This window comes from Quercus lobata, chromosome 6 (genome assembly GCF_001633185.2).
Source record: "Quercus lobata isolate SW786 chromosome 6, ValleyOak3.0 Primary Assembly, whole genome shotgun sequence".
NCBI lineage: Eukaryota > Viridiplantae > Streptophyta > Magnoliopsida > Fagales > Fagaceae > Quercus > Quercus lobata.
The window spans coordinates 14,518,371-14,539,477 of NC_044909.1; the positions used below are offsets into that span (position 1 = coordinate 14,518,371).

General features: G+C 33.5%; 2 protein-coding genes and 1 non-coding gene across 6 annotated transcripts; 1 reads left to right on the forward strand and 2 right to left on the reverse strand.

Moving 5' to 3' along the window:
* The first annotated feature begins 7,967 nt into the window (after nucleotides 1-7,967).
* Nucleotides 7,968-12,341, forward strand: LOC115950859 (aspartic proteinase A1-like). 3 transcript variants are annotated; one of them, XM_031068128.1, is made up of 14 exons: nucleotides 7,968-8,069; nucleotides 8,519-8,897; nucleotides 8,988-9,048; nucleotides 9,143-9,237; nucleotides 9,336-9,448; nucleotides 9,601-9,769; nucleotides 9,862-9,901; nucleotides 10,353-10,417; nucleotides 10,505-10,618; nucleotides 10,718-10,776; nucleotides 10,879-11,041; nucleotides 11,187-11,306; nucleotides 11,742-11,830; nucleotides 12,020-12,341. In XM_031068128.1, exons 2-14 carry the CDS (start codon nucleotides 8,526-8,528, stop codon nucleotides 12,102-12,104), a joined length of 1,545 nt encoding a protein of 514 aa, XP_030923988.1. In that variant the 5' UTR covers nucleotides 7,968-8,069; nucleotides 8,519-8,525; the 3' UTR covers nucleotides 12,105-12,341. The 3 variants fall into 3 exon arrangements, with proteins under 3 accessions (XP_030923988.1, XP_030923986.1, XP_030923987.1); XM_031068126.1 differs by lacking the exon at nucleotides 7,968-8,069 and adding an exon at nucleotides 8,159-8,352; XM_031068127.1 differs by lacking the exon at nucleotides 7,968-8,069 and having other exon boundaries at nucleotides 8,463-8,897.
* A 230-nt stretch (nucleotides 12,342-12,571) lies between these two features.
* On the reverse strand, nucleotides 12,572-12,642 carry TRNAG-GCC. Its single transcript has one exon. It is a non-coding gene; the product is annotated as a tRNA-Gly (tRNA).
* A 654-nt stretch (nucleotides 12,643-13,296) lies between these two features.
* LOC115950581 (probable WRKY transcription factor 47) lies at nucleotides 13,297-19,853 on the reverse strand. Of its 2 annotated transcripts, XM_031067780.1 has the most exons (6): nucleotides 19,786-19,853; nucleotides 19,491-19,702; nucleotides 18,956-19,108; nucleotides 18,174-18,530; nucleotides 17,843-17,956; nucleotides 13,297-14,199 (listed from the first exon to the last, which is right to left on the reverse strand). In XM_031067780.1, exons 2-6 carry the CDS (start codon nucleotides 19,695-19,697, stop codon nucleotides 13,543-13,545), a joined length of 1,488 nt encoding a protein of 495 aa, XP_030923640.1. In that variant the 5' UTR covers nucleotides 19,698-19,702; nucleotides 19,786-19,853; the 3' UTR covers nucleotides 13,297-13,542. The 2 variants fall into 2 exon arrangements, with proteins under 2 accessions (XP_030923640.1, XP_030923639.1); XM_031067779.1 differs by having other exon boundaries at nucleotides 19,491-19,843.
* Between the last annotated feature and the right edge of the window lie 1,254 nt (nucleotides 19,854-21,107).

Consider the following 21,107-nt stretch of genomic DNA (forward strand, 5'->3'; position numbering starts at 1 on the left):
ATTTACATTTTTTAAAAATTATATTAGTCATTTAATAAAATTGACTTGTTAATGTCAAAAAATTTCAATGGATGCAATAATTTTATCATAAACCAAAAGTAGAAGTAGAGCCATGTAGGTCCTAATTCAATTGTTTGTTGATTTTTTTTTTTTTTTTTTTTTTTTGAGTTTCAACTCCAAGGGTAAAGGATGAGAGATTTAATGTAATGCTATTAATTTCGCTCTGTTCAGCCAAAATGGCCAGAATATCTTATACCGGCATGCAGTCTAGTATGGTAATACCACCCATTTTACCTCAGGTCAAATTCCAACCAGTTTTATGAAATTTCATCCATTTCGTCATGTTCTGACCAATTTTGACTGAAATGTACATTTCCGCCGGTATTAGATTTTGACTTTAAAAAAAGAAAAAACTACAAACCCATTAATTTGAGGCCCTTACCATATAGTTGGTTGCCATTCTTCTTCTTCTCTTCTCCATTTCTTCAGATCTTTCTTCTTCTTCCTCTTTTCTCTGTTTCTCCTTCTTCCTTTTGTTTTTCTTCTTTTACTCTTTTAATTTTATAGTTTCTACTTTCTACTGTCTTCTAGAGTCTAGTACTCTTTTAAGTTTCAACTTTTACTGAGCCACACATTATTAGCTGTGGTTAGCTTTAGAAATGACCAATGTTAATAATTTCGTTTTGTTCCAACCGGAATGGCCAAAATATCTCATACCGGCATGCAATCCAGTACAGTAATACCCCTCATTCCACCTTGGGTCAAATTTCGACCAGTTTCGGGAAATTCAAGCTAGTTTCAAAAAGTTTCGGCCAATTTTAGTTGAAATGTACATTTCGACTGGTATCAGATTTTGACTTAAGAAAAAAAAAACCTACGAATTCATTAAGCTGAGTTCCCCACCATGTCATTGGTTGCCATCTTCTTCTTCTTCCTTTCTTCTCCCTCTTCTTTTCTTCTTCTTCTTCTTCTTCTTTTACTCTTTTAATTTTCTAGTTTCTACTTTCTACTATCTTCTAAAGTCTAGTACTCCTTTAAGTTTCAACTTTAACTGAGCCAAACATTATTAGCTGTGCTTAGCTTTGGAAATGACCAATGTTATTAATTTCGTTCCGTTTCATCCGGAATAGCCGAAATATCTTGTACTGGCATACAATCCGGTACCATAATACCACCCATTGCACATCAGGTCAAATTCTGGCCAATTTTAAGAAGTTCAGCCAATTTCAGCTGAAATGTACATTTTAGCCAGTATCAGAGGTTGGGAATTAAAAAAAAAAAACCCATCAATCTGAGGCCCCTACCATGTTGTTGGCTGCCATTCTTCTTCTTCTTTTCTCCATTTTTTCATCTCTTTCTTCTTCTTCTTCTCTTCTCTGTTTCTTCTTCTCCCACTTGTTCTTCTTCTTTTAATCTTTTAATATTATAGTTTCTACTTTCTATTGTCTTCTAAAGTCTAGTACTCTTTTAAACTTCAACTTTAACTGAGCCAAACAATATTAGCTATGGTTAGCTTTGGAAATGATCAATGTTATTAATTGCATTTCGTTATAGCCGAAATGGCCAGAATATCTCGTACCGGCATGCAATCTGGTACGGCAATACCACCCATTCCACCTTGGTTCAAATTCTAGCAAATTTTGGGAAGTTCCTGCCATTCCGTCAAGTTCTAGCCAATTTTGACTAAAATGTATATTTCAATCGATATTAGATTTTGACTTAAAAAAAAAAAAAAAAACCATTAATCTAAGGTCCCTACCATGTCGCTGGTTTCCATTCTTCTTCTTCTCTTCTCCATTTCTTCATCTCCTTCTTCTTCCTCTCTTCTCCGTTTCTTCTTCACCCTTTTGTTCCTCTTCTTTTACTCTTTTAATTTTCTAGTTTCTACTGTCTTCTAGGGTCTAGTACTCTTTTAAGTTTCAGCTTTTACTGAACCATACATTAATAGTTGTGGTTAGTTTTGGAAATGATCAATGTTATTAATTTTGTTCCGTTCTGACCGGAATGACTAGAATATCTCGTACCGACATGCAATCAGGTACTGTAATATCACCTATTCCACCTCGAGTCAAATTTCGAGAAGCTTCGCCAATTTCGGTTGAACTGTACATTTCAACCGGTATCAAATTTAGAGACTCTAAAAAAAAAATTTACATACCTATCAATCTGAGGTCCCTACCATGTTGCTGGTTGCCATTCTTCCTCTTCACTTCTCAATTTCTTCATCTCCTTCTTTTTCTTCTCTTCTCTATTTCTTCTTCACCCTCTTGTTCTTCTTCTTTTACTCTTTTAATTTTCTTGTTTCTACTATCTTCTAGAGTCTAGTACTCTTTTAAGTTTCAACTTTTATTGAGCCACACATTAGCTGTGGTTAGCTTTGGAAATGACCAATGTTAGTAATTTCGTTCCATTTCGGTCGGAATGGCCAGAATATCTCGTACTAACATGCAATCCGATACGGTAATACCACCCGTTCCACCTTGGGTTAAATTCCGTCCAATTTCGGGAAGTTCTAGCCATTCCGTCAAGTTTCGACCAATTTCGGCTGAAATGTACATTTCGGTTAGTATCAGGTTTTGACTTAAAAATTAAAAAAATAATAATAATACAAACCCATCAATTGGAGATCCCCACCATGTTGCTGGTTGCCATTCTTCTTCTTCCTCCTCTCCATTTCTTCATCTCTTTCTTCTCCCTTTTGTTCTTCTTCTTTTACTCTTTTAATTTTTTAGTTTTTACTTTCTACTATCTTCTAGAGTCTAGTACTCTTTTAAGTTTAACTTTTACTACGCCGCACATTATTAGCAATGGTTAGCTTTGAAAATGATCAATTTTATTAATTTCTTTCCATTCCGGCCGGAATATCTCATACCGGCATGCAATCCGATATAGTAATACTACCCATTCCACCTTGGGTTAAATTCTGGCTAGTTTCAAGAAGTTTTAGCCATTCCGTCAAGTTCCGGTCAATTTTGACTGAAATGTACATTTTGGCCAGTATCAAATTTTGATTTAAAAAAAAAAAAAAAAAAACTACAAACCCATCAATCTAAGATCCCCATTATGTCGCTGGTTGCCATTCTTCTTCTTCTCTTCTCCATTTCTTCATCTCCTTCTTCTTCCTCTCTTCCCCGTTTCTTCTTCTCCCTTTGGTTCTTCTTCTTTTACTCTTTTAATTTTCTAGTTTCTACTTTCTACTGTCTGCAAGAGTCTAGTACTCTTTTAAGTATCAACTTTTACTGAGCCACACATTATTAGTTGTGGTTGGTTTTGGAAATGACTAATGTTATTAATTTCGTTCAATTCCAATTGGAATGGTTGGAATATCTTGTATCGGCATGTAATCTGGTACAGTAATACCACCTGTTTCGCCTCGGATAAAATTCCAGCTAGTTTCAGGAAGTTCCGATCATTTCATCTAGTTTCGGCCAATTTTGGTTAAAATTTACATTTCTGCTAGTATCAAATTTTGACTTAAAAAAAAAAAAAAAAAAACCCTTCAAACCCTTTAATCTGAGGTCCCCACCATGTTGCAGGTTTCCATTCTTCTTTTTCTCTTCCCCATTTCTTCATCTCCTTCTTCTTCCTTTCTTCTCCGTTTCTTCTTCTCCCACTTCTTCTTCTTCTTCTTCTTCTTCTTCTTTTACTCTTTTAATTTTCTAATTTTTACCTTTGACTATCTTCTAGAGTCTAGTACTCTTTTAAGTTTCAACTTTTACTAAGCCACACGTTATTAGCTGTGGTTAGCTTTGAAAATGACCAATGTTATTAATTTCATTCCATTTTGCACGGAATGGTCAGAATATCTCGTACTAACATGCACTCCGATACAGTAATACCATCCATTCCACCTTGGGTCAAATTTCGGCCAGTTTCGAGAAGTTCCAACCATTTCGTCAATATTTGGCCAATTTTGGCTGAAATGTACATTTCGACCAGTATCAGATTTTGACTTTAAAAAAGGTAAAAAAAAAAAAAATACAAACCCATCAATCTGAGGTCCCCACCATGTCGCTTGTTGCCATTCTTCTTCTTTTCTTCTCCATTTCTTCATCTCCTTCTTCTTCCTTTCTTCTCCCTCTTCTTCTTCTTCTTCTTCTTTTACTCTTTTAATTTTCTAGTTTCTAATTTCTATTGTCTTCTATAGTCTAGTACTCTTTTAAGTTTCAACTTTTACTGAGCCACATGTTATTAGCTGTGGCTTGCTTTGGAAATGAACAATATTATTAATTTCGTTCTGTTTCGCTTGGAATGCCTGAAATATCTTGTATCAAATTGGTAATACCACCCATTCCACTTCGGGTCAAATTCTGGCCAGTTTTGGGAAGTTCCGGCCATTCCTTCAAATTCTGACAAATTTTGGCTGAAATGTACATTTTGGCCAGTATCAAATTTTGACTTTAAAAAAGAAAAGAAAAGAAAAGACTACAAACCCATCAATCTGAGGTCCCCCATCATGTCGTTGGTTATCATTCTTCTTTCTCTCTTCTCAATTTTTTCATCTCCTTCTTCTTCCTCTCTTCTCCATTTCTCCCTCTTCTTCTTTTTCTTTTACTCTTTTAATTTTCTAGTTTTTTTGTTTCTACTGTCCTCGAGAGTCTAGTAGTCTTTTAAGTTTCAACTTTTATTGAGCCACATGTTATTGGCTGTGGTTAGCTTTGGAAATCAAATGACAAAGAAAAGTTTTAAAAAAGTCATGTGTCAGACTAGGTGTTGTCTAGGTACAATGGTATATAACATTACTAATATGTATTAATGTTTGTAATTTTATACTAAAAAAAAGGTATTATTATTAGTAAAAATGTTATGTGTTACAACATTTTCACAACACTTTTATACCGAATTATAGGTTGAAAGTTGTTATTGGTTTTAATTTGAACCTACTACTAAATTTAATTTTTTGCCTACCTATATCAACACGTACTAACCTATCACCTAGGATTTGTTATTAAAGTATTATGAAAATATTGTTAACATAACATTTATGAATTTTATTGATTGAAAATATTGTTAACATAGCATTTGTGAATGTTATTCATTTCGTTTCGTTCCAGCCGAAATAGTCGAAATATCTTGTATTGGCATGCAATCCGGTATCGTAATACCACCCATTCCACATCGGGTTGAATTTAGGCCAGTTTCGAGAAGTTCTGGCCAATTTCAGCTGAAATGTACATTTTGGTCGGTATCAAATTTTGGGACTTAAAAAAAAAAAAAAATCTATAAACCCATCAATCTGAGGTCCCTACCATGTCATTGGTTGCCATTCTTCTTCTTCTTTTCTCCATTTCTAAATCTCCTTCTTCTCCCTTTCTTCTCTGTTCCTTCTTCTCCCTCTTATTCCTCTTCTTTTAATCTTAATTTTATAGTTTCTACTGTCTACTATCTTCTAGAGTCTAATACTCTTTTAAACTTCAACTTTAACTAAGCCAAACATTATTAGCTACGGTGGTTAGCTTTGGAAATGACCAATGTTATTAATTTCGTTTTGTTCCAGTCGAAATGGCTGGAATATCTTGTACCGGCATGCAATTCGGTATGGTAATACCACCCATTCCACCTCGGGTCAAATTCCGGCCAATTTCGGGAAGTTCCGGCCATTCTGTCAAGTTCTGGCCAATTTTGACTGAAATGTACATTTTGGTCGGTATCAAATTTTGACTTAAAAAAAAAAAAGCTTTGGAAATGACCAATGTTATTAATTTCGTTTCGTTCCAGTCGAAATGGCTGGAATATCTTGTACCGGCATGCAATTCGGTATGGTAATACCACTCGTTCCACCTCGGATCAAATTCCGGCCAATTTCGGGAAGTTCCGGCCATTTTGTCAAGTTCTGGCCAATTTCGACTGAAATGTACATTTTGGTCGGTATCAAATTTTGACTTAAAAAAAAAAAAAAAAAAAAACACTACAAACCCATTAATTTGAGGTTCCTACCATGTTGCTGGTTGCCATTCTTCTTCTTCCCTTCTCCATTTCTTCATCTCCTTCTTCTTCCTCTCTTCTCCATTTCTTCTTCTTTTACTCTTTTAATTTTCTAGCTTCTGCTGTCATCTAGGGTCTAGTACTCTTTTAAGTTTCAACTTTTACTGAACCACACATTAATAGTTATGGTTAGTTTTGGAAATGATCAATGTTATTAATTTCGTTCCGTTCCGGTTGAAATGGCCAAAATATCCCGTACCGGCATGCAATCTGGTACGATAATACCACATGTTCCACTTCGGGTCAAATTTCGACCAGTTTCGGGAAGTTCCACTAATTTCGGTTGAACTATACATTTTGGCAGGTATCAAATTTAGGGACTTAAAAAAAATAAAAAATAAAAACCCATCAATCTGAAGTCCCCATCATGTCGTTGGTTGCCATTTTTCTTCTTCTCTTCTCCATTTTTTCATCTCCTTCTTCTTCCTCACTTCTCCATTTCTCCCTCTTCTTCTTCTTTTACTCTTTTAATTTTCTAGTTTTTTGTTTCTACGGTCTTCTAGAGTCTAGTGGTCTTTTAAGTTTCAACTTTTACTAAGCCACACGTTATTAGTTGTGGTTAGCTTTGGATTCAAATGACAAAGAAAAGTTAAAAAAAATCATGTGTCAGACTAGGTGTTGTCTAGGTACAATGGTATATAACATTATTAATATATATTAATGTTTATAATTTTATACTAAAAAAAGTATTATTATTAGTAAAAATGTTATGTTTTACAACATTTTCACAACACTTTCATATCAAATTATAAGTTGAAAGTTGTTATTGGTTTTAATTTGAACCTACTACTAAAATTAATTTTTGCCCACCTATATCAACTAGTAATAACTTGTCACTTAAAATTTGTTGTTAAAGTATTATGAAAATATTGTCGACATAACATTTATGAATTTTATTTAGAATCTATATATTAATTAAAATATTAATAACTTTTGTCCATGCAATAAGTGCTTCAACTCTCACATTTATTGTATTTTTTACAATTATCCAAAATGTGAATTTTATTTGTAGAAAAATTATAATAAATGGTTTTTTAATCCCACTATATGAAATTTTTTTAGACAATTAAATTAAATTCATTATTTTATATAATAGTAACACTTCTTTAATTGATACTTTTATATATATGTGTGTGTGCCTTTTTTAGGAATTTTAAAACATTTTAAAATGGTACGTTGAAATAGACCAGTATCGAAATATTTTATTTTAGTAAACAAATCAAAACGGAATTAATAACATTGATTTAAACTAATGACTTAGGAGACATGGTTTCCAATGGATTTGTGTTATCCTTGAGTTCTAAACTTTTTGTAATCATAATTTTGAAAAAAAAAAAAAAAAGTAGAATTTATTGTTTTATAGTTATAATGTGTTTACTGTGTCTCTTCTTGTAGAATAAGCCTCTATCTATACTTGAGATCTTATTGGTTATGTCTAGTTATGCTTTCAATGTGTTGCTTCATCGTTGCTCTTCAATGTCATATGTCGCACTGATTATATTCTTAGCTATCTACACACTTATGCTTATTTCAAGTAATTAAATTCCCTAAGCTTTTCACCAAAGAAAAAAAAGGGGTGATAGAGAAGATTGGTTGTTATACACGATTGACCATTGCTTTAAACGACGTGTCTTCCGCTAAAAAGCATGCAGAATCTTGTGTCGTTTGGCATGTTAGATTATCACTCATTATCGTATGTGGCGTGGTCAAGTAAGTGACAACGTTGTTTCGTCAATCCGTACTCAAAAACAAAAGAGCATGCATATATGTATATCATCCTACAACTCCACGAAGTTACGTGGTGGTTTCCTCTTCCCTGATCGAACAAGTAATCGCAGTATGTTAGTTTGAGACTGAATGAGAATAACTCCCATGAAACTAAGGACAGCACACACACTAGCTAGCAAGGAAATAATTATCATGGACTAGTGGACGACAAAACCTTATGTTACCCACCACTTTAGTCAAAAACATCTTATACGTACTTGCTACTCTTTCGCGCATTGGCAACTCACTACATAAACGTATATATATCTATATAACTTCTCAATTATCAGCCACGACCACCTTGTGTCCTAAATCAGGTATATCAACTGCGAAGTTTCCTACCTATTACTCTACTATACTATTCATCATCATCATAAGTAGTAGCCATGTCTGATTTTTCTTTTGTTATGTTTGTGTGTTTATTGTTATGACTCGCGGTTAATAGGCCTTTATGCACTTTCCAGCTCTTTCATACGTGCATGAACATGCCATTGATAGTTTTATTAAACTTAATTTCTTGATAGAGGGGCTTTAAAGTTTAAATGATCAAGTAGTGTGCAAATAAGGCATTCACAACCACTTTTTGGGAACTTGGAACAAGTAATTCTCTGTTATATTTATGATTGTTGGACAAATGTTTGTAAAAATGAATATTATAAGCATCATCACTCTTTGATTTCATTCTGGTTTATGTATTTTGTGCCTTCATTCAAATATGCAATTGTTATATACGCTTTCTGAAATTCTTATTATTATGTTAAACCAGAGACTGCATGAGCATGGGGATTAAGTACTGTCTTCTGGTTGCAATCTGTATATGGGCTTTGTCAGACTCCTTGGCTTCCACAACTCCCTCTGATAATGATGGGCTAGTTAGAATTGCTCTAAAGAAGCGCTCTTTAGACCTTAAAAGTCTAAAAGCTGCAAGAATAATCCCCAATAGAGATGCTTCTCATGCTAGAGGTCTTGGGGATACTAATAGTAATTCAAATGTTCTCAAAACAGATATAATATATCTAAAGAATTATTATGATGCCCAGTATTATGGAGAGATTGGTATTGGTACTCCCCGCCAAATATTTACTGTTGTCTTTGATACTGGCAGCTCCAATCTTTGGGTTCCCTCTTCAAAATGCGTCTTGTCTGTATGTTTTTTTTTACTAATATGAGTTCTTGTGTTTTATGCTCCTTCTTTCTATTGAAGTCCTTTGTAAAGCATGACTATATGTATGCAGATTGCTTGCTATATCCATTCTAAGTACAGGGCCAGGCTATCCCGTACCTATACCAAAATCGGTAAAAAAAATTTCTGAATATTCATAACATATCTTGTATTTTTTTTGTTGCTATACAGTGATCATTCTCAAAGTTGTTTTTCAATCTTATTTAGGAAAACATTGCAAAATCCCTTATGGTTCTGGATCTGTTTTTGGTTTCTTCAGCCAAGATCATGTCAGAGTTGGGGACTTTGTCATTAAAGATCAAGTTGAGTTTTTTTATTTTAATTGCCCAAAGTTTCATTCATACTTTAAAATATGTTATGTTTTCATTGCACTCATGTTATGTCAGCTCTTATCCTTCAGGAATTTGTAGAGGTTACTCGGGAAGGATTTTTTCCATTCGTAACAACAGAGTATGATGGAGTGCTTGGGCTTGGGTTTCAGGATATTTCCGTGGGGCATGTCACGCCAGTGTGGTATAGTTTTCACATGATTTAGTGTTAAATTTGATGTATCTATTTGACTGTATACTTTTTTTCTTCATTAGTGAAGAGGATTTAAAGGGCTATTCTCCATTTTTTATTTCCTAACTTTCGAGGCCTTGTGCACACGACTTTTCTGAGGACAGGTATGATATGTTTTTCCAACATCATATAAGTCAGCAAATATTCTCTTTCTGGCTAAATCGAGATCCAACATCAAGGTTGGGAGGTGAGATTGTCTTTGGGGGTATCGATTGGAGGCACTTTAGGGGTGACCACACTTATGTCCCATTGACCCACCAGGATTACTGGCAGGTCTATAAAATTAAGAATTTGTTACTCCCCTTTAGTATCTTCTTATCATCAATTTGTGTGACATTTGACTAAAACTAAATTCATCTATCCAGATTGAGGTGGGAGACATTCTCATTGCAAACAGACCAACAGGTTCCGTTACATTTCCATTCCTTTCTGTGTTTAGCTGTCTGGATAATTTAATTAGAGCATGAATGAATTATATGTTAAGAAATTAAATTTGCTGAAGTATGCACTAGTTCTATTGAAGGACACAGCCTTGACAGTAAATGAGGTCTATGCCTTTTCTGATCCAGTTAAGCCAAAATCTTATCTAAAACAATCTTGAAAATGTGAAATGAATAATCAAGAAGGACTATCAAATTGTTGGTGAATTTCCAATTTATGTGTTCACTTGATTAGTGATCACTAGGTGTTTTGACTGTGAGGGTAATTTATTATTTTCTCTACATGAATTAAAAAGGAAAATAATCTCTTCAGTTATTATTTTGATATATAAGGCCTAAGAAGTACAACTTAGCTCATTCCATTCTATTCAGTTCATACATGCATAATAAACGATGACAACTTTTAAAATTTCCAGGATTATGCGAGTTTGGCTGTGCTGCCATTGTGGACTCGGGGACATCCTTACTTGCTGGTCCAACTGTATCAATACTATACTTTAAGCTAGTTTAAATTTCTCACTTTGCAGTATTTTCTTCTGTGACAATTTTTGTTCTACCTTGTTTTCAGACCATTGTGGCTCAAATAAATCATGCCATTGGAGCGGCAGGGATTGTGAGTATAGAATGTAAAACTGTCATGTATAAGTATGGCAGTATGATATGGGAATACCTAATAGAAGGGGTTCGTTTTCCTTAGCCCTTTAATTTTTCTATTAACTCTCTCAATGGTTATCTACAGCTCCTTCCTAGAATTTTAAAAGTTCACTTCCCACGTTTGCAGGTAAGACCTGAGACAATATGCGTAGGTGTTGGACTCTGCAATGGCACTCATCATTTAAGGTAATCAACTTGCGTCCTTTTCTGTTGTTTTATGGGATGATTGTGGGGAAGATTTTGTATTTCTTCATTCTCGGTTATCACAAGAAAAACCAAACTTTGCAGCACTGGGATTGCATCAATGGTTTATAATGAAACTCAGGCCGGGTCATCAGTTGATGATCATGAGAGTGCTCTCTGTACTTTTTGTGGGATGATTGTCTACTGGATTCAAGTACAGCTTAAGGAAAGGAGAACAAAGGAAAAAGTATTTACATATGTAAATGAGGTAATTTCTCTCCAAAGAATAGAACTTTTTTCTTCTAATTGTCACATCACTTTTGTAAGAATAGACTAGGACTAACAACAATTATTTTTTTCTTTTTTCCCTTTTTTTAATTTATTTTTTATTTTTAAATTTCCATCTGTTAAAGCTGTGTGAGAGGCTCCCGAATCCAATAGGAAAGTCATTTATTGACTGCGATAATATAGCTGGCATGCCATATATTTCATTCACAATTGGGAACAAATCCTTCCCCCTCTCTCCAGAGCAGGTGTGTATCTTTTTATGCATTAGTTAACTTCTTTGCATTTTGTTTGGAAGAGCGAACATGATACACCATTGAAAATAATAATTCATGCCATAATATCAAATGGGGTTGACCTTAGAATATAACAGCTCACATGACTAAATGTTCTGTATAATTTGATTTTCATTGTCACAATTTTTCATTACAATCAAAAACTATTAAGGTTCGATGGGCTCAAGCTTTTATTCAGTGCTAGCTTGCTCAATTTTTTTTTTCTATCACCTTTATGTATTTCTTTGTTACACAAGTAGCTTATCTATAAATAAATAAAAAACCCTCAAATTTTGAGAATGAAAGCAAAATACTATAATGAATCTCTTCTAGTTTGTGTTCCAATCCTAATATAAATATGCTTATTGTTTTTGAAAATCTCTTACTCCTTTTGGACCTTCAACTCAGTACACGCTCAGAGTTGAAGAAAATTATGGCACTGTCTGCGTTAGTGGGTTTGGTGCTTTGGATGTTCCTCCTCCTCAAGGACCCCTCTGGTACGGCTTTGATTATTCTCTCTCTCCGTGGCTTCTGACTTCATACATTTTCACCAGTCTGAACTTGCATTCAGATGCCTATGCACCTAATTATGCATGAAAACTCTACATTTCTTAATGCATCATCAAGTTTGAAGGTTAAGATATATAAATGAATCTACAGTGTATTACAGAAATGTCTGAATGCAGGGTTCTTGGAGATTTGTTCCTGGGAGCATACCACACAGTGTTTGATTTTGGTAATCTCAGGGTGGGATTTGCCAAAGCTGCATAGGAGATTGTTTGTTTGGTGTTAAAGCTAAGCCAGGCTGTGGTAAAGCAATGATAGGGGTACATGACCCTTTCAATATGTAACATGCCCTTTTGACTTCCAAATTCCAATGCTTTAAAGCTTTGTGTAAAGGTAATTGGTGTGTTTATAAATAAATGTGACATCATTCGGTTTAGCATTAGATGATAGCAAAAAGAAATGTTACTTCTGTGGTCATATATGATAAGAAAAGTTTTAGTATACGGATTAAGTTTGCAACTTTGCATAAAGAGCTACAACAAAAATTTTGCCGAGTCTCTGCTTTCTTTAATTCCCTCTCAACCACTACATATTGATATTGTTAAATGTTTGGTCGAGCATTGTTAGGAAGTAAAGAAAGTAAAGAATAAAAAAATCTGCAAATCTTTGTGCTGAAAAGTGGAAAGAAATGATTGTTGGAGGTAAGAATAAAAAAAATAAATAAAAGAAGTTGCACCAGCCGGGAATCGAACCCGGGTCTGTACCGTGGCAGGGTACTATTCTACCACTAGACCACTGGTGCTGTTGAAGACTTTCTTCACAGAGAATTAAATATTCCTAATCATAATTTTTATTTTTCAATTCAAAAGAAAACAAAAAAAAGAAGAGAATTTGATCCACTTGTTGCATTTGATCCAGCCTGTATTAATAGAATTTTCTCCATTGCGTCAACTCCATGATAATTACACTAACTAGTTCTTGGTGTAGGTAGAATATGAACCCTAAATCTTAAATTTAATAATGACTTTACGAATTAAATTAACTGGAACCTTTAACAATGTCTATATATAGTGTGGTATTATTTAAGATTTTAAATAATATGTCACAAGATACACATTTATATTTATAATATTTAATCTGCACCATGTAATAGATTAACTTTAAAAATAGAGCTTTTAAAAAAAAATAATAATAATTCAATAGGTATTTTTTTTTAGTTGAGATTATTTAATAATTACAACAATAGGAATGAGTGATTTGAACATTGATATCTTTATTGAAAATATCAATAGGTCAAATTGAGTTTCAAAACTCTTATTTAAATGCAGAGGCTTTTGTTTATTTTTAAATGTAGAGGATTCTAGTACACAGAAAATTGGGGAGTTCCACAAATTCAAAAATATGCAGCATTGTTTAGGACGAAAATTGTTCAAACTTTTCTTTTCAAGAGGGGTAGGACAAGAAAATTGTTTTAAAAAAAATGCAGCTATAATTAACATCGTTTTTTTCCATTGTCCAACAACACGAATGGATGGGAATTTATGCTTGCCAACCCAGTGATACAAGCCACCAAAACTGAAAAACATTTCTGTACATACCAGCTTCTTATTGCTAGGCAAACAAATTAATATTCACGTTTAAAACTAATCCAGTGCTTGCAGTACTAGTTTGTTTTGTTTCTTCATTTAGAAACAAGCTAGGACTAATTTGTGGCAAAAGTGGTGCAGGATTGATCAGGAAGTTGTGGGGCAACAGGCACTACAGCCATTTCATCAGAACAAGTGTCCTGTCCACTTATATTACTAGCATTATTTTTGTTCTGAGTTGAATCCATGATCGATGAAACAGCTGCCATTAGTGCTGTTGTGAAGTTTCGGTCTGTGGCAATAGCTGCAGTGACTGTATCCACCAATGTGGTGGGTGGCTTATTAGAAGACATGTACAAGGGATGATGATGATGCTCTGTGAGTTGTTGTTGTTGTTGTGGAACTCCATTATGCAAGGGCAAAGGGAAGAAAGTTGGTGGGGAGGGAAGTGAGAAATTAGGTGGGCGTTGCATGGGGTGGTGAGTGGTGTGGGTTAAGTCGAGTGTGATTGTGGGATATGGTGAAGAGGTAGAGAGGGTGGCCATGGTGGGAGAGATAGCATAATTTGGTAACATTGATGGGAAGAGGCTTGGATTTGATGGGTTATATTTGTGACTGCCATTACTACTAGTTGTTGTTGAGCCAGAAAGGAGCATGTTCACTGCTGCTGATGTTGTACTAGCCATGACCGTGGCTGCTGGTGGGAGAGAGTGGTTATGGTTTCCTTCATACGTTGTTATGAGGATGGACACGTCCTCAGCACACCTTTGCACCTGTTGCAAACACATATATCTAGCATTAATAATAGGGAAAAATCTATTACATACACTACAAAAATACACTGAAAGCATAACTTAATAATAACACTTGCTACTAAAAAACACAAAATAGGAGAATTCAACACTTTGTGTATGTTTGGATAGTGTTGAAAAACACTTTTTAGCTACATCCCATATTTTCCAGTGGGTTCCGTGCACTGTTCATGAAATCCACAAGTATTTTTTTCAGTAAAAATAACTTCAAAATTGGGTTCCATCGCATTATTCACACATTTAAAACTTATTTTGCTACAATATTTTCAGTTTTCAGTTTTCAACAATAAACGGTATCCAAACACACCCTTCATTTAAATTTCAAAAAAAAATGTTATTATTGAATAAAAGAACAAAAAGAATGTTACTATACTATTTTGCTTTTTATAATATCTCATGTATCATATATATATATATATATATATATATGAATATTTCTTGTTATATTGTGTTGGCTCTACATATTTATAAAACCTACATAATGTGAGGAAGAAGATGCATATATTCTATATATTCACAGGATACCTTATTTTGTTATTAGCCCTTACAAGCACTTTTGTAGCCTTAGCTAACACACTTTTGTAACCATTAGGAGGAGTTTTCAAAAGAAAAAAAAAATCTTCTATGCCCAAGAGCTTAAGTATGATCCTAGAACATTATTTTTCACTTATAACAAAAGATAATTAAAACCCACTAAATGCTAAAAACAGTAAAAAGAATCTTAAAAAAAATGCCCAGAGCCGATTTATCTATATTATATATAAGAATGAATGCTTTAAAACCAAATCAATTGAATCACAAATATACATTAATGATGCCTAAATTTCAAACGTTTAGATAGGATTATAATTATTAGTTAAAACGAAGATTGGGAGCATTTTAGCATTCAAATCCGAAAAATAAAAGTTGATTGTGATACCGATTATCATGTGAAATGGAATGGATAAGTATGTGTTGTGCGGACTTGAGTTAAGTCTAACATCATATATTTACTAGGTTAAATTAGGATCTATAAGCAATTACAAGGGATCATAATTGTAATTGATTAGTTCTTTTAGGATATAAATGCAAATATGAATAGAGTTTTCTTGTAATTGTGTCAAATGGTATTAAAGTTAGTACCACCATGTGGTTTGAGGGGACTAAAATACTATCTAAACCCTAGCAAAAATGTTAGGAATTTATGTGGAGAGATTGTAATATCTCGAATTTTGTGGGTTGGCATATTGGATAAGTTTGTATTATGTAGATGTGTGCTGAGTCTCACCTTAGGTGTTTATTAGTTTGAAATAAAATATGTAAGCAAGTATGGCTGAGAAGCCCTAATTGGAACTTAACAAACTCTTTTGAAGTATGAACGCAAATCTGATTATTTCTTTTGTTGGTGTAAAGAGAAAAATTTTCAAACAATCATAAAATTTCCACATCATATCACAAGTCCATATGGTAGGGTCAAAACAGCCAATTACAAGATGTCACATGCTATTTTGTGGGTTCCACTATTGTTATTAAAAAAAATTAATGGAAATTTTCCAAATGTCACTAAATGGAAATTACAAAAAATATCCAAGAGTCAATCTCATGTTGACATGTGCCAATATTTTAATTTAAAGTGGCACAAGATGTTTAATTAAATATTGTCATGTGTTATGTAAAATTAGGACATTTTGACAAATCAACTAATATCATGTGTCCCTTAGAGAACAAGACTTAAAACCTTTCCATTTAAATTATAACATTTGTTGCCAATCAAAATTAAAATTATATCATTAAACCTTCCCAAGACTCCTATAAATAAAGTCATTCATTAGTTTTAGGCGAGGAACTTACTCAGAAGTTTCAAAATTTTACTAAAATAAAGCTCCAAAGCCTCCAAAATTTTCAACTTTTGAAACTTCATATTCAAGCTCCAAAACTATGAAGAACTTCTACATCCAAAAACTTCTAATACAAAGAATATTCGTCTTAATCATTCATCTTAATCTCAGAATATGAATGGAATTAAGCTTTAAAGCCTCCCAAAAACTTCAAGAACTTTAATTCATCAAAGATCCATAGGATTCAAGCTTTAATGCCCCAAATAATTTCTACATCAAAACCTTCGAATGTGAAGAATATTCTAAGAACATTCATTCATATCATTCTTACAAGTCTTAGAGTTCTACTAGAATTAAGTATCAAAACCACTAGACACTTCAAAAATTCTAATCCCTTGAAGATACTCGATTCAAGCTCTAAATCCCTAATGAAGTTCCACTCATAAGTTTTTGAATACAAAGAATGCGAAGGACAAAGAGTCTTTAAGAGGTGCATAATTAGAAATTCATCACAATTCGTAAAAAAATTCCAATCCACTTTTCAATTAGAGACTTTAGAGTGGAGGATATTTTGTATTCAAATCAAGACTATGTTGGCACAATTCTCAAGGTGAATTTTTTTTTTTCAAGAACATTAAATCATAGGATTAGTTTTTTGTAATAGAATATAAATATAAAGCACTGTACCCTTTCATTCATCAATAAAAATTTTACATTTGTGAAATATTTCAATTGTTCGATTTTCAAACTTGAAATTTTGTGTATACACTTGGGTTATGTAAGATGCATCTTACATAAGAAGGAGGGTTGGTTGGAGAAGGAGTTGCCATTGGAGAGGTGTCAAGGTGAGGGACTTGGAACGTGAGAGTGTGAAATGAATGGAGCAGTGAGTGGTTTGGGAATATTCATAGGAAGAAGAAGTTGGGTGAGTTGGTTGATTGGATCAAAAGACATTTGTTATTTTTAATGTTTGTCTCCAAGAAAGACGGAGAAACCAAAGTTCAAAAGACATTTGATTCATTAAAAGTTAATGGACAGCTAAGTTGTAGCATGATGTTTGGACTTTCCACTTTGAGCTGTGAGTCTGTGATGTAAAGCACCACAGGACGTGCCTCTGTAACCGGGTTCTAATTTTTGTGCTTCTTTTGTCTTGTTTTATTGGTCCTTCTTCTCTCTCTCTCTTTTTTTGAGTTGGTAACTTGGCATATTAGTATATAGATTTTTTTTTAAAAAAGTATATAGATTTTATTTGTAATTTGTTTAATTTGTTCATTTATTTATTTTAATAAAATTAAATTACAAAAATAAATTTGTGGAGGCTTAACGAGTTTATATTATATGATATCAAAGTTAGCTTAGTAAAACCATGTAGCTTAAGGGCATTGTAGCACAATATGGGTTCTATCAGATGTCAAGAATTTGAGGATAATTATGATACTCCAAATTATGTGGATTGGATTAGATCAAGAGTGTCAGGAAAAAAGAAAGAAGAAGAAGAATTTCAATTAAACTACGTATTTTGCCATTGATAGCCCTGATTGAACACTTTGACCTAGCTAATAGCTGTGTTTTTGTTTCTTTTCTGATACGATTTGGAGAGGGCGAGCCAGGCATGCACTTGCTGATCCTGCTAATCATTGTCCCATCTCTTTTATAGCCACGCTCGAGTTACAAGCTTGGCATTTTTGTTTCTAGATTAGGCTATAACCAGCTTGTATTCTTTTACATTTTTTTTGCTTGATTAAAAAATTTAATTCATTCAAAATTATATGAAAGAGTAGTCTCACCTGCTTACGAACTGGACATCCAGTGGCCATGGTGCAACGATAGTAAGCACGAGGACAGGGGTTACCCTTTGCCATTTTTTGACCATATTTCCTCCATTGACATCCATCGCTCATCTAAAACACCAAAATTTCTTCATTAATTTACTTCATGGAGTTATGTTACTTCCATTAAGTTTGCCACAATTTTTTCCAGCTTATTTGATTTATATACAAATTTTTAAAATTTTATTTTTACTTGGTAGTTGGTACAACTACACTATAAACCAATGAAAATAAGCACTCTCAAATGAATACTTTGAAAGGAATATCAAATTATAGTTAATGACCATACCAAAGGGGCATCTGATCTTGCTCTTATGGACACCCTTGCCTTCTTGCAAAATACCTGTTGATCAGGTCTATTCTCCTCCTCTAAGTTTTGTCCTAGTGCACCCCAACGATGTGTTGTATGATCAACATCATCATCATTGTTTGAGGACCCATGTTTCCTGCCAATCTGATCAGTCATGCTGTGGTCCATTTCCTTCGACATTACTTCCATATTATTGTTTTCTGGAGAAGCCAATCTTTCTTGTGTCTTGTCCTCTGAATGCAAAGCCTCATTTATATCCAATATTGAAGTAGATGTCCCCGGGTCTTTGGATTGTCGGGCGGGTAGGGTCGAACCACCCACTTGTCTCTCATCCTTCTGATTATAAAATGATGTATTTCATTATTAGTGAGTCAATATTTTATTTTTGAAATCTAATTCACTAAATACATTTTTAAATTTGTAAATGTAATATATAATTTGACGTGTAAAATGGATCATCTCAAATGGAGACGGTTTTTTTTTTTAGTTTTTACATTAGTCTAATTGAACTAAAGACTCTTGCCAAAAGTAGCAAATTGTTCTGAATAATACAAAATAGATTAAATGAGATTGGTCAACGCTACTCTCAAGTCTTCACAAACAGATTGAGATTGAAGGTATGATTATGTATACATATATAAAAACAAAAACAAAAAGTGGTCTTGTTCAATGTTTGCAACTATATATGAACAATTGCTACACCAATTAACCAGCTAAATCTAGTTTGGATGATTTATAAGAGGATGAGAAACCAAAATTACCGGCAGAGAATGATTAACGTCGGCTGGTTTTTGCATCACTGAAAGGAGGTAATCATGAAGAGCTGTGTAATTCTTGGTGGCCCGATCCAACAAGCTTCTCAGATTTCGATTCTCATCTCTTACTTGCTCAAGCTTGACCCGTAGCATACTCAACTGAATATCATATATATATGAAACTCGATATTAACACTTGTTTTTTTAATATATATATATATATATATATATTTACCTATAAAATACTTTTAAAAAAAATACTTACCTTTTCCTACAAAAAAGAATAAATGAATAAAAATAAAAGAAGAAGTTATGGATCAAATACTAAGAATATTCAGGTTAAGAATATACAGAAACTCATAAACATATAAATATATATATATATATATATATATATATATATAAAATAAAAAAAACAAAAAAAACCATGTATGTTGTGCATGAGAAAGCAAGCTAAAAAGTAACTTACTCTAGCGCAGTTTGCATAATATGTACATGTGTATAAGAAAAGGCAGATGAAATTGAAAACACACACACTTACATTAATATTGGAGGGCTCCTTTGGAGTCAGTAATGGTGGTGATGCAACCTTGTCATCTTGGTGTCGAAATTCTGGTGACCCTTTTGGAATTAGCAGCTCGCAGTTATCATTAGCAGAAAAGAAGTCAAATTCTTTGATCACTACAGGTTTTGCATCCATGAAATTCTCTACAGGCTCATTAGCTTCACCAGCTCGAGATGATATCATATTCCCTGGAGTTTTCAGATCAAAAACTCTCTAAATTTTTTTTTAAGAATAATATTCACAATAAAAGAGGGCATACACAAGTATATACCGCGTTCAATTCACTGGTTTTCTTGTAAGTCTTCTCTTGTATTTAAACAAAAGACTTCCATGACTTTTATAACAAAAGCAATACATAAAATATAGAATAAAATAAAAATAATAGATGTTTGGGATAGCTACTGCCTACTAGAAACCCTCTTTCTTTTCTAATCTGTAAGAGAAGACTTGAACCGCTTTAAAGTCGTGTGGAAAAAAAGGATGGTACGCAGGCTGAGATCAGCGAAGTTGAGGGGTGGGTTTTAAATCTGAAAGAATTGTCTTTTAGTGGTGAAGAAGAACTAAAAAATTGAATTACTCCATATTATTTGCTATGTTTAAATCCTGTCTATCAAGGATTAGATTTTGTCATATTATAAATGACGGTGTTTGTTACACACCTATTTCTTAAAAATGAAATCGTATTTTCAACTCACAATTATTCAGTTCAAAAAATATGTGTATACGTAACATGTTTTATCATATTATAAATATTTAAATAGATACAAAAATAGTAGTAATAATCAATATTTGTTTAAACATTGATGACGTAACTAATTCAATTTACTCATTTCAATGTAAATGAATAAGATTTAATTTGCTCATGTGTACGTTTACTAGGTTGAATTAGATTATATCAGTGATTATAAGGAGTTTTAATTGTAACTTAACTAATCCATTTTGAAGTATAAGCATAAATGTGATTAGCATTTTCCTTAGGTCATGACAAAATGCATGTTTATTGTTTAATTAAGGACAATCCCACATTGAACACACCCCTCTCTCTCTCTCTCTCTCTCATTAATGGTAATTACAACTTCAATCTTATAAGAAAGACATAGATCACTCAAATGGTTAAGTCAGTGTTTTGATTTAGATTAAGAGAAATCAGTAGTAAATTCTTTAGAGTTTTCTCCCATACCTTTGCTAGGTGTGAGAACCCCCTTATATAGTTAGGGATTTTGCCTTTTTCAAGCCTAAAACGTCCTATAGATTTAGGTTTTTCAGAGGATATGATGCCTATCACTTAGGCCAATTGGTTGGGGAGCACTATTGGCGACTCAAAATGGGGATCGACAAGTTACATCGCCTAAATGCAATATGAGATTTTTGGGGCACAATAAATGTTGAGGTGAGTTGCTTGTCACCGAGTGATACGTCTTTTGAGACGGTGGCTTCAAGTCAGCCTAACATTTGGTGAGTTATATGGGTGATGCTTGTAGATATTTTGTTGGGTCTAAACTCTCTCCATTAACCTCGGTTGTGGTTGGTTGGTCATAGAACCTCCCTAAGTCATAAGAGAGTGGACACTAGCACTACAAAATAGGATCCCCT